Source organism: Rhea americana, unplaced genomic scaffold (assembly GCF_003343005.1).
Source record: "Rhea americana isolate MKP2758 unplaced genomic scaffold, rheAme1 scaffold_13, whole genome shotgun sequence".
Taxonomy (NCBI): domain Eukaryota; kingdom Metazoa; phylum Chordata; class Aves; order Rheiformes; family Rheidae; genus Rhea; species Rhea americana.
In genome coordinates this window covers 8,263,026-8,276,966 of record NW_028185372.1, presented here as the reverse complement: position 1 = coordinate 8,276,966, position 13,941 = coordinate 8,263,026, and the positions used below count along the sequence as shown (strand labels likewise).

General features: G+C 36.6%; 1 protein-coding gene across 3 annotated transcripts in view; it reads right to left on the bottom strand.

Annotated features, from left to right (window-relative positions):
- Positions 1–4,964: 4,964 nt before the first annotated feature.
- The window catches only part of GPBP1 (GC-rich promoter binding protein 1), a 32,960-nt gene continuing 23,983 nt past the window's right edge, over positions 4,965–13,941 (bottom strand). For all 3 annotated transcript variants that reach the window (XM_085326457.1, XM_085326456.1, XM_085326458.1), the window contains 6 exons: positions 13,037–13,221; positions 12,112–12,252; positions 11,455–11,619; positions 8,045–8,229; positions 6,488–6,590; positions 4,965–5,909 (listed from right to left, as the gene is read on the bottom strand). In XM_085326457.1, coding sequence (XP_085182583.1) covers positions 5,751–5,909; positions 6,488–6,590; positions 8,045–8,229; positions 11,455–11,619; positions 12,112–12,252; positions 13,037–13,221 — 938 coding nt within the window. In that variant the 3' untranslated portion in view covers positions 4,965–5,750. The remainder of the gene's footprint in view (positions 5,910–6,487; positions 6,591–8,044; positions 8,230–11,454; positions 11,620–12,111; positions 12,253–13,036; positions 13,222–13,941) is intronic.

Here is a 13,941-nt window from a genome sequence, read left to right as displayed (position 1 = left end):
CTGAGACCTTAACCAAGATAAACTTCCCTTCACATTCCTGTGATTAGCCCATAACATTATCCACTTTCTCCAAAGTCATAAATGCAGTACGAAAATTTTTAGAAACATCTACTAAATTCAACATCTCATTGACTGCAGGTTTCAGTTAAACTATTCTAGTTTATTGCTAAACTGGAACATGGATGCAGTCCCACATTTTCAGAATTCAATAGCTATTCATTAGCTTCCTCTAAGCAAATGATTTTATTCTGCACAAAGATTATTTGTGCACATCTATTTTGGAGGTGGACAATGCAAAAATAAACCATAAAAAGTAACTCAGAGCAGAAAGGGTGTGCGAGCAAACAGTTTGTGTAAAATATCTGCGTATTTTATACCCATACTCAAGCTTCTTTTTGAAACAGCTTTCCAAGGTAGATAAAAGCATCTTGCAACTTTTGGTAATGAAGTGTTTTACAACCTAGCATAAACAGTGGCTTGATTCAGTAGGCCACTTAAAACACATATTGATTCCTTATGAACGAGCTCATTTCAGACATAACCATTTGAATATCTCATTACCTAAAGTAATGTTACAGGAAAACAAACAAATCAATGAGGAAGCTCTCCTGTTTGGATGTAATTTAAGTTCCATGTATCTTGGGTAAGAAAGAACCTAGATACTCACAAGAAGAGTCACCAGAGATACCAACAGGTATAAATGACAAGAGTAGTAATAAGTTATTTCCTAAAAGCATTCCCGTGTTCCCTTGTGTACACRTATGCCAGATCAAGTCCTGATAGGATTTTTTTATCCATATATACAGCACGACCACAACCTACACATCTCCACTTGTTTCCTGAAATGCAGGATCCTAAATGACTGCCTAACTAGAGACACTGAAGAAAAAGGGGAGGATAGGAGGTAAGTGCACATGTGGACAGCAATCTGAAAGAAGTCTGCTAATAAGAAACTTCTCTTTGACTGTTCATAAACGTATCGTCACAGAGTCCCTCACACCAATAGAGATTTCAGGACTACTCTCTAGCAAGCGAAGTCTTACCTCTAAAAGATACTCCAGTAGCACAGCATTTGGTGAAGGAATAAATAAAAAAAAAAATAAAATAAAAAAATAAAAAAAAAAATTAACAAGACAACACTTCATACACTAACTCACTAAAGGTGGTTCTGCTTCAGTAGTCTTGCAACAGGAAACATGAGACGAGACGGAGCATGCAACGGTTAGGGTATCATACAATTCCCAGATACCAAGCTATCACATATGGAAGAATAAGAAAGAATCAAACGGAAATCACCATACCAAAACAGCCAYACTAGGATAAGCTGGATCAAAGCAGTACATCAGCTACAGTGAGTAACAGATCAGAGGAAAAGCTACATTACCTGCCTTCACCCAAATGTCAAGCGCCCGTGGCAGGAAATCAGGATGTTGGCTGGTTTCATAGAATCATGGAATGGTAAGGTTGGAATGGACCTCTGGAGATCATCTAAGTCCAACCCTCAGCATAGCCCCATATGGGGATTGAGCCCATGACCTTGGCATTAGCAGCACCATGCTCTAACCAGCTGAGCTAAACCTGCCCCCCCCCTTCAGAGAAGGTCAGATGTGGTCTTCTGATACCTGATGCAAAGAGGTCTATTTCAGAATATCTGTAGACTTAGAAGATGCTAATTCAGGACACACCACTGTCAGTTTGACAGTGCAGGAAAATGAAGTGACTCAGGTTACCAGCTTGCTGAAAGATCTTCTTGTAAGAATTTTAAATCTGTTGCATCAGTTCCTAAATTTGACTACTTCCTGGCAGACTGGAAGGAGTTTGCAGTTCTTTACTTCCGAAGATGAAGTGCTGTAGCGCATTGTCTATTATCCCCTGAACCGGGAGTCTTTCCTATCTCTTAAGAGGTACTCTCCCCCTCATATAGCACCAAGCTCCATCAGGCAGATATGGAGATGCTTGTTTGGACATCAGCAACCTTATCACTTGTTGAAAAGTGTTCCTCCGTCTTCAAAGCAGGATCCTTGATCTGGATAGGACAGGATAGTAAACGGGCATTCGCTCTGCAGATATAGAAGGGATTACCATTCCTCTCCAGAATCAAGCATTTGCCAGGAGAATAAATAGCCACATACTAAGAAGCTGTCCAAGGAAGAACTATACAAAATCAACATAAAATAGTAAGCATGCTCTCAGGTATCCTTGTAGGAATTCAAGCAGCACATACCACATACAGCACATAGACCCTGTAAGATCTCCCTATGAGATGGAACTCCGCATCTCCGTCAGAGGATCAAACCTGCACAAAACAAGAGTAATGGAAGCAAGACACTGGCAAGCACTGAATTTAGTGTCAGAGCAGTACTCTGCTTACTAATAGCAGAAGGTACAAATTTTTTTCTAAAATTGAGGGTCTTGTGACAAGTATAGTATAGATGGATTTTTTTCAGGTTCAATTGTACAGGAGAATGCAATTCAATTTCCTCCATACCTGATATTTATCAAAGATTGGATCACGAGTAGAAAGTCTCCTTCAGAATTTTGACTGGGTCCAATATACAACCATAGACAACTTTACTGTAATTAACACTGTCTGTAGCTTATCTTACTGGTTAAGACAGAAAGAGGCCTGACACAAACTGATGAGTGAGTTCTCTGTGGTCACTCTAGATGAGACAGAAGAGCCAGAGCTCCCCTACTATAAACAAAAGTACCTTCCATACAATTGGCAGGCAAGAGCATATATTCCTCATCAGCAATTAATCAGAAAATCAGTGATTGATAAAGATTCTTTCCTTCAAAAGGAAGGTGGGAAGGGGACCCAAGAGGATACGATTCACTGTCAAAGACAGGCTAGATAGATAAATTGCAGTGATTACTGCAAATCACACATCACTGCCAAGTCTGTATGCAGCACTCAATGACTTTCATTAAGGTTGAGCTCTCTGGATCCAGCACTGACAAACTCTATATTCCACTAGCCACTGAAAAATGTCTGTGCATCCTTTCCAGAGCATATGCTAGAAGGTAGCTATAGGAATAGGCAAGTTTAGTCCAACAACTTTTTAAGTCTTAAGGCTTTTTTTTTTTTTTTTTTTTTTTTTTTTTTTTTGGCATTTTTTTCAAAGAAACAAAAACATATCCTGGAAAAGGATCATGATACAGAGAAGCTGAAAATGAAGGCTCATGAACAACTAAAATTACACTGTTCTAGAAAAGGAACAACCGAAGTCAAAAGATGGAAAATTTGTATTGTTGCATACTAGTGAATCAGCATTCACTCTGCTTTATATAGCCGTGCACTGAGCAAAATGAAGGAGGACAGGCAAAAGACTGTCTTCATACATTTTATGCCAAAGTAAGGTAAAACAAGAAAAATAAAACTTTTGTTTCAAATGGTTTGTCTTATTAAATCAATGTCCCTATGTATATTCATGACTTCTAACTGTGAAGAGAAGACAGGATTCCTGATGAACTAGTGACCTAGCTAGGAAGACATCCATTGGAAGACATTTCCCAGGAAAATCAAAGTTGAAAGCCCGAAATTGTTGAGAGTTCCTCAGTGAGTGAGTAAAGGAAGCATTTCTTAGTAGGGTGGGAAGAAAGAGGCCGACTGCATTACTCAGTTTTGCCATAACTAATTACAATGTAAGGCTATCCAGCTCCTTAGTGAGGAGATAAAACTTCACCACTTCTCTTACTACAGCGGGGGGAAAACTAAGTAACAGAGCAGATAGATAACCATTTAGCTACAAGTTATGCAGAACTCTGATACCAGTTTCTGAACCAGCATGAAGGTTACTCTCACACTGGAGAAACAGAAGAAACAGGAACAGGAGAAACAAATATTCTGAGCACAACTGTTATTTCCATTTTTTTAAAGAGTGTATTCTCTGTTAAACCTGCAAATTTCCTAAGTCCATAAATTTAGTGTAAGTGTTCTACAGTTATAAGATCTTCCCAAAGGATGGGAAGAAGGATGTCACTAAACCWAACACAGGAAAAACACGGATGTCTATGTCCCACTTTGACAGACGCCAAGGCAAGAAAGTTTTCAATTAGTAGCAAAATGAGTGCATTTACATACCACAAAGTAACTAGAATAGGTAGAAGACCCTGCTGAAAGGATGAAACAACAACAAAAAAATAAAATAAAAACTACATTAAAAAAAACATGGGAAAAGGAGAAGGGAGGAAAAGATCTGCAAGGCATACAAGTACCTAAGACATCATTACTGATATGGCAGTCTTCCCTTAAAAAAAGATCATTTTTATCCTTTTAAGTTTAGACAAGAGCACAGTATAATATTCCAATATATAGTGCCAAAATTAACTACACCAATACAAGCCTGTTCCAAGTAAAAACCTGTCTTAATAGAAACTTAAAAAAAAAAAAAGCCTGAAAATCCCTAACATGAACTCACACACTTCAYATCCTTGTGAAAATCCAAAATTTTTGGATGCCATCATAAAAAAAATCTTTTCCTAAAAAGTTAAAAACATGGAAAAGAACCTCAACTTTATAAATATTTTAAGTTTTATATTGAAAATCACCATTATAAAACAATGTAGTTCAAAAATACCTTGAAGGAGAGAATGTCTCCCTATAAGCTATGTTAAAAAAATAGTATGTGACATCATCAAGAGCAGTTGTACTTACAGAGTAATTCTATGTACCATTTGTACAAACTTGGGGAAAATATTTTAAGTTAAAATGAACAAATAAAACTAAGTAATATAAGATTAGTTTAAGTGTGATAATAAAAAAAGTTATTACACAAAGGAACTGAAAAAAGCGCTTACTGCACAGATATACTAATATTGCTATGAAAGTATGATTTAGCAATAAAAATATTTTTACTCCTTCTGAAATGCAGTGATTGCTGTCAAAGTACATTTAATGTAAATGTAAACAGAACTGTTGCTAGAATTGAAAAACAATACCCTTGATGCTAGGCACTGAGACATTACTCTGTAAATCAGTTTATTTCCCATGTAGCGGACAAATCCAGTCAGCGTAATTATTTTTCTGCATGTGAATAATTTATCAAAGTGCTTATTTTCCCACACAAATATGTTCACTGTGAGAACACTGGGTCTTGCAGTACCCGTGAAGCGTTCAAATTAAAGATTAGTTCTAGAAATTTGGAACTGTAACATTAGGGGGCTTTTGCTATAACAAGGACTACACTACAAATGGCTAAGGAGCAATTATGTGTGGAAAAAGTAGAACAGTACAACAGCTCAATTAAGGAAAAGAGTTTTAGTGCACTTTGCTCATTTTAGCCAACATGCTACATTGCCCTTTTTGCATACAAAGTGGACTTGAGGATTTCCATTGTAAGAAAAAAATGACTTGGCAAGCAAAATATTGTCAACTGCCCTTTTCTTCCTCATAGACTTGGACATTTTAAGACAGAAGCTTTGCAAGACATTACACAATTCTTTTTGTTTTTATTATTAAATGAGAAAGTCTGATTTGTTACATTGTCACATTGCTAGTCAGAAATGCTGCAGTGATGAAGAAAGTCAATGCTGGGTCAACCCAAGTCCTCGTTCTACAACATTCGCTTACAAAGAAATCATAGTAATGTTCAACACACCCAACACAACATTCCTCGCTTTCTTCAGAGAGAAGTCCCATCATTCTTTCTCTAACGGGGTATGTTACTACATAAATTAGATTTTTTTTTTTGGACAATACACCCCCAAATTTTCATGAGATCAAAACAAGCTTCTACAGATGTTAATCTTCACACGTCATCATCATCTGATGTATCGCTGCTGCTCGTCTCAGAATCCTCATTCTCCAGAGCAGGTTTGAAAGTGCTGTTTTTCCAGGRGCCAAATTTAAAATCACAGATGAGACCATTTTTCAAAATGCCATTTTTCCGAAGGCCATTTTTCCGTAACTGAAATGAAAAAAACAAGATTTTAAGAGATAAAAAGGTAAGTACAACAATGCAGTTTCAGTATTTTCTGCATCTTCATCTATAGGCTACAGTAAATCTACGGTACTACCTATTATACATAAAGAAAAACTCATCTGAGTGCCTTCATTTCTGGACTAGCTACCTGGATCTAAGAACCTCCAACTGTACTAAGTTAGGCTCTTGCACTGAACAAGAGCTTTATCCTCTTCAACTTCCTCACATTCCTTGCCCCAATGATCGCTCTCACATCGTTTCTCCTGTGATACACTTAAACTCCCTTTTTTTTCCCAGCCTGCTGCGAACTTTTGTACTAATGGGGACAGTGTCTGAAAAGAGAGAAGGGCTCAGGAAGGAGGGATGGGTATCCCATTCTCCTCCTGCCTGATGCAGCTGGAAAGTTGAGGATGAAAGAGAAAGGAAATAACTGGTAATAAAAAAACCAACAAAACTGAAATGTCAATCTCCCTAACCATCAAAATTACTGAAGATCCCCCTCAAAGATAGGTACCAAGGACATTCACCTACAGGTTCATAACGAAATATTAACTTTGCATCACCTGTTCACTGATGACTTTGAATTCCCTCATCTCATCCTCTGTTAGTGGAGCACATGTTTCATCATTTTCACTGTCTTCCTGCCAGCCCATCTCCTTTAACAACCTTTAAAATAAAGAGAACAACATCAAGGAATTTGCTTCATGCACTTGGACATTCCAAGCTTTGCCTAAGTAGATAAATAAAGATCTGTAAAAAGTAGATTAATCAGTCTAATTTTTAATAACTTTTTTAATAACTTCTTAAACAAGTAGCTCTTATACAGAAGTATACATCTTTAATTTTTTAAATATGAAGCACAGAGGCTAAAAGGATATCAGGTCCTTCACAGCTGACCTTGTTTTACCTCTGCACACTTGATTTCAACATTTGCAAAAATTAAATTGTTAATAGTTTAAGAACAGAACACACTCTTATTTTCAAGCATATATCCACACTAAGTACCAAGTATTACATTTCCTGCCACTAGGCTTGGCATACAAGAGAGCCTGTCCTATCTGCCAATCCAATAAACGTAGGGTTGTAAATGCTAAGTTTCCTATTATCTTGGTTCAAGAGGTAGATCTTTATTTGTTAATTGACAAAATTCCAAGACAACTGTTCATAGCATACACAGCCCAATTTTTCAAGTAAACTCTTATAGAAACCAGCTTAAAATAAAGCTGATGGCTTTTCACATCCTGTTTCAATTGAATGGCTGCTTTCCAGGACTACTGAATAAAGAAAGCAAAAGCAAAAGATACAAAAATTTGGATCATAAGTATGTTCAACTGTTGATGCATAGGGTTTCTCTATGAAAGAATGAATACTCATGAATGAGAATACTCATGAGAGAAAGCAGTCATGAGAGCTCCCTTCGCAGGTACCACAAAAGGAAAAATTCTCTAGTCAAATGTGTACATAGGATCTATCACTAGAAAAGGACGCTGCATTTCTTCAGTTACCAGGAACAGTAGGAACTAGAACAGACCTCACAACAAGCTCACTTCTAGACCTTCAGAGCTATGATTTCCCAGCAGCACTGTTCTCTGTCAGCTGTTACTCCAATTACTTCTACGACATACTAGAAATACACTTCAATCCTTTTCTGAATTTACTTGTTCCCTTGTTTTGTGATATCACTGATATAGCTGACTTTAGTTGACTTTATACAAATAATTTCTTTATTTCAACAGTGAGGAAAAACTGAGTATGCAACAAAAGATGTTAACTAGAGCATTTACAGTACTGTTAATACAGGCAGGAATTACATGCATTGTTCGAGATAGGCAAACATCACTATTTGAGAGATAAAGGTCAAAATGCAGTTTGCTTTACTTCTTTATGAAGAAATACATCAAAACTTACTAAAAAGCAAGTTTAAGATGTCAGTACACAACTCTAGAAACAAAGTATACTCCAMATGAAATTAGAAAAACATCTAAGAGTTAAGACTTTTACAGTATTCTTATAAAATATTTCATATATTTTCAGTTTTCAGATTCTGATTTCAGAGCTGGTAAGAATTTAAGACAAGCTCACTTACCATGAAGGAACACCTTTTACACCAGAGTACATACCTATGTTCTGCCTCAAGTGAGCTTGAAAGAACATCTGCCTGAGGGAAAGTTGAAGATCGAATGATCTGTTGAGATGTAATCGAATCATTTCCATTCTCTTGTGGAATTTCATTTTCAAAGTTTCGGTTTATATCTCTCTCATGATGAGGACTGTTGCTGTTATGCAAGTTAAAGGAGTCATCATCCTGTCAAAAATAATTACATAATTCCATTCACAAATAATCCTCTGCAAATGCTGAAATTCAATGATTCTGTTTTATTTAAATTATTTTTAAACAGAGAAACTCTACACTACCTCAAGGAATAGTTTTGTTCATATTTTGAGAGTCTGCAATACTTAGATACTACAGAAACCTTAAATTATGCCAATGATTAAGTAAAGTAACTCCATGCTCTGTCTCAAACTTTTTCTAGAGTTTGCGTTTTAAGATATGTTTGAAACAAACTGATTTGAGTTAACCTACGATTTCTAAAATATAAAAGCTATCTGCTGAAATTTCTAAGGCTTCTAATTAATTAAATTTCAGGGCTCTGTGTGTCAGGAACAGTTTGAAAGAAAAAGAGTTAAGTTTACATCAGTTAAGAGGCAGGCTAGAGCCACCATACCACAACCAACAAATTTGTCTGCCACAAATTCAAAGAGATCAGATGCTGCTCTTTAAATCCTGCTAACATCTTCCTTTGTATGCACGTACTACAGCACTTCTCAGGCTGTTGTTACAGGAACTATACCTTATCTAGCCAAAAATAAGAATTTGGAAGAAAGTGTATTTAAAAAGCTCCAGCTCATCTTTGTAGCTCTACGCTGGACTCTCTCCAGACATGGAGCTACTAGAGAGAGTCCAGCATAGGGCTACAAAGATGATCAGAGGGCTGGAGCATCTGCCCTAYRAGGAACRGCTGYGAGAGCTGGGCCTGTTCAGCCTGRGGAAGAGAAGACTGAGGGGGGAATCTCATCAATGTGTACAAGTACCTGAAGGGAGGGTGTCAAGGGGACGGGGACAAACTCTTTTCAGTTGTCCCGTGTGACAGGACAAGAGGCAATGGGCAGAAACTGAAGCACAGACAGTTCCGCCTGAACGTGAGGGGGAATTTCTTCACTGTGAGAGTGATGGAGCACTGGGACAGGCTGCCCAGAGAGGTTGTGGAGTCTCCTTCTCTGGAGATCTTCAAGGCCTGCCTGGATGCAACCCTGTCTACCATGCTCTACGTGACCCTGTTGAGCAGGGAGGTTGGACTAGATGATCTCCAGAGGTCCCTTCCAACCTTACTGATTCTATGATAAAGCTGTTTAAGTTCACTCAGATATTAGAAGCTCTTAAATCCTCTAGCAAGAGATGCTCCTTTCAATTCCACTTATTCAGCAACTTGCAATTCTTAAATAGTAATTAGCCTAGCAGCCTTAAAAGATTTACCAACTGTAAAAAAAAAAAAAAAAAAGTAGAATTATCCAGCTAACATGCTTTTGTCAATAAAATCCATACACATGCCGTGTAACACCATTTCCACTGCAGGAGGCAGTCAGCCAGCCAGCTCTGCACTTGTGAGAAATCATACTTCAGAGTCCAGCATCGAAACTATCATCATTCCCCTTTCGTTATCTGCTTCTAGAAATTTTAGAATGATAAGCAGGAATTTAAGAACAAATATCCCAGTAAACAACATTCAGCTGTTAAATTGTAAACCTGGAGAATACTTTGTTCAGATGATCAAAGCAAATTCATAGAAATATTAAACAATTTTAATATATTAGGGCAAAATAACTTCTTGTAAGCATGATTCAACTGGTGACCATGAGTTGCCTCATCATTTTAGAGATGAAGTCTGTTACAGCAGGCTTTAAAACAGGATCATATTATGAAAGATCTGTGTGGATATCCCTTCAGGTGCACACTATGCTTCCTCTTTATGATCATTACAATGAACTTGGAAGTAGGACAACTATTACAAGTACATGATTTGTTAACCTTTAACCTCTTTTGATGACCATTAGTGAAACAGCAATAGAAGGGAGCAAGATGCATGGACCTAAGAGCAAGTACTCCAAACAACACCTTGGTATACCTGCCCAGGGACATTAAGACTTTCCGCAACTAAAATGTTGGGTCGTCCCCCATCCCCCCTCCCCCCCCCCCACACACAATATACTAATTCTGTAAATCAGTTGTGTACAACAGGATAACCAAATGCTTTTGGTATAAGTATCACGAAGACACTAAGAACTCAAGACAATTTCAGGACCAGGAACTCCCACCAAGTTGACACAGTATTTTGCAGAGTTATGAAGTTCAAGGTAGGGCTTGCCAAAACAGTTTTTTAATCTTAAATCAAACTCTTCTTCCGTTTCTTAAACACACACAAACAACTTCACACTCAACACCCATACCTGCTTAGCCATGTAATACTTAATGGAAAGATACAGACTATTCTTAACAAATATTTAAGTTGTACAAGTCCCTTACAACAAGTTTTTTTAGAAAACGAAACAGAAACAGTGTCAAAAGTCACTCTTTCCATTATAAGGAATGCACACTGGTATCACTTCTCTTACTTCTCTGAATCACAATAATCCTTCCCCAAGCACTCATTAATTTTGCTGATTTGTCATTTGTGCCTTTTTCACTCACTGAACCACTGCACTCATTTACAACAAACAGGCTTGTAATAGTTTTATCCTGGAAAATACACTACTTTACTAAGCATGACAAGATGCTTATGGCTTGTTGCTGTCTGGCAGCACTGACGTACTGTATTCTGAGGTGCCAGCTAAACACTGCATAAGCTCATCCATGCTGAAAGAAATGCTGAAAGAAAGCTGACACATTATATCACATACAGAACAGGCATCCCAGCTCTCAATCAGAGAAACAAATTCTTTATATATGCATGCATCAAACTACTGCTCCTACAACTAGACTAAGAGATAACTTCTGGCTATCTAAACTCTCCAATTAGATAGGAAACAGTCTGAGAAGTAGAACTCTAAAGGCTTGGATGTTTTTTCATCACTGTTTTATAGGATAACTGACTGTTCAAAATGTGAAACACTGCTCTACAGAAAGATCATGTTAGCATACTAAGTTTATTTTTCTTTTTATTGTTGCTTAAGACATAGGATTAAGACATCGTGCCATTCACATATATGAACAGATCCCTTTAGGAAAAAAATAACACACAAACAGCTAAGTAGTACTGGAGAAAGTAGTAATTGAGGTAACTTCTTAAAAAAAATCATCAAAAGGTTATTCATTTCTTGTATTTAGAGATCCAAGACCATGATTTAACTGTATCATGAGTTTCTCCAACTAACTTATTTTCTTGGTATGACATACCTGTTTACAGTCAAAGTAATTTACGTTCACTCTGAAACCTGTCATTGCATTATCTATAGCAGTTTTGAACCAAACTACCTTCTCTTGCCCAGCATGACTCTCATCTTCGTGTTCCTCTTCCACTCTATCTCGTTTCAATGCTTTCAAAAATTCACTCTTCTTATCAGTCCGCATTCTTGTCAATTTTGTTAAACGAGGCTGACCAACTTTGTCAACAGGGGATGAAGAATTTGACCGATTACACTAAGGGAGAGGTCGGAAAAGAAATATTAAAAGATTACCCATTTATAAAGCTTTGAATGAAAGACAAAAAGCTTCTAAAGTACCCACAGCTTCAGGTTTCAAGTATATCCATATTCAAAAACACAGTGCATATATTTTATTTCAGTATTTACAGTTTTTCTATGATGCACATTTATGAATTTATGGAGATGTAGACTTACAGAACACTGTTAATGAAGTGTGGACCTCCATGAAACATACATTTGCAGTTTAAGTTTAAACCTATGCGCTTATACTTCTTAATAGGTTATACTTCCTAACACACCATTTTTCCTGCAGATCAAACCTACAAAGATAACTGTCAAGCACTCAAAAGCCACCAACATTCCTTCTCTATTTCTAATTAACATCCACAAAAATAAAATTTAAAATAGTTCTACATAAACGTATTAATCAGTCAAGTAATAAAGCTAAAAATAGATTTGAAAAAAGAAAAACAAAGACTTGCTTTACCTCTTTTGCTGAATTTTGTGACACACTAAATGCCTTGGCAGTTGATTTGAAAGCACTAAAATTGCCAATACCATATGCAGATTCATGAGGAAATGGATTCCCAAGTTTATTTTCTTTTGTTTGGCTTTTCCATTGTGTTGGCTAAAAAAAAAGTTTTAAACAAAAATTTGAAGACTTGTTAACTACAAGAGGATTGTTTTTCAAGAATCTTTAAAAAAGTGGTTAAGTAAAACTACATCTTCAATCTTAATCAGTGCAAACATCCTTCTCTTGTGGAAAAGACAAACTGCTTATAAGCAATTCATCCTCTCATAAATACTGTTCACATCTTTAACACAAAGAGTTAAATTTAAAAACATTCAAGACCCTGATGTCTCATGCATTAAGAACTGAAGTGTAAGAGCTCTTCTTATCTGAAAGTAGTGTTTTTAAATGTAGTGAGTTAAGAACAAATCAATGAGATGTCTTCAGGAGCACAGAAAAATTCCTGAAGGAAATCATGAGATGAAGAGGGAACGTTGTAAAAAGAAGTGACACTACTAGGTCACAATATCACTACACCAGTAATTGGGATAAATTCTGAAGGTGCTTCATGTGAGCTATAGTTCTCCACTAGGTATTTACTCTTCAGTTAAAAACACACAGAAAAAAGCATTACTACTCCATAAATCAGAAAATCCTTCTCACACTCGCACAGACAGCTCTTGCGTACCTCAAAAAGGGTAAATCAGAAATAAAGAGATCAAAATACAGTACAGTTTAAAAAGAAAAAGTGTTTCCAGACACTTTAGCGTATGCCGCAATTAARAAACAGAAGACTTGAAAGCATAATACTCTAGGAACAACGTACTCTTCAGGTGAAGCAAACATATTCAGAATTAGAGCACGATTTTCTCAGCATGTTGTTCATGCTACCAAAACTTACTTTTGCAGGTGGAGTGGCTGGTTTAGGGACTAATCCTTTATAAACACTTGTGCCAGTTCCATTCTTGACTGACTGTGAATGAAGACTTCCCACTACAGGGAATCCTGATATCTGCAGCTCTTTAGTACTGCCCTTTTTAATGACCAGCATTCTTGGAGATCTAGACTTAGGATTCAAAGGGTATTCTGCAGGTTTAGGGGGGAGAGGTTGAATGGGGGAGGGAGAAAAAAAGCATATTTTTTAAATTATATAAATACACATGTACTTTTAAGTTTCTAGTTCACAGGGTACTAGGTTGCCACACAGCCCAGAGCAAACAGGAACAACTTAGTTCTTCATTAGCTTCATCAGCAATACTCTGTACATAGTTGGATAAGTAGAAATTCTGTTCCACTTGCTACAGTCATCATTTCTAACATTGACTTGGCATGACAGGGATTTTAGCTTTTGGAAAATAAAGCTATTCTTCAGTCAAAGAAGAGAGATATATATCTTTTGTTTGCAAATCCAAATACTGTTATAATTGTCTAATCTTCAAAAGCTTATAGTTTCTATATTTCAGTTTAAGGTTACAAAAGAATAATTTTATGTATTTATTAAAAGCTCAGTTTGGAGTCAAATGTTCCACACTGAAGCTCTATAAACACGAGAAAAGGATGTGTATTGCTCTAAACCATGGCAGTGAAAGTTTTCTCTACCTCTATGCCTCAGCTGGGTCTAACAGAACTTTTGAAACTCACCTTATTAGTGCTCTTTAACTTATCAATAATTAGAGAGATAGAGTCAATTGCCATACTCATTAACCAACTGACACTCTCTCAAAACACCTACAAAATAGATTGAAATTTACAAAAAGTGAAATAGCCATTTTAACTTTTTTTTTTTTTTTTTTTTTTTTTTTTTTT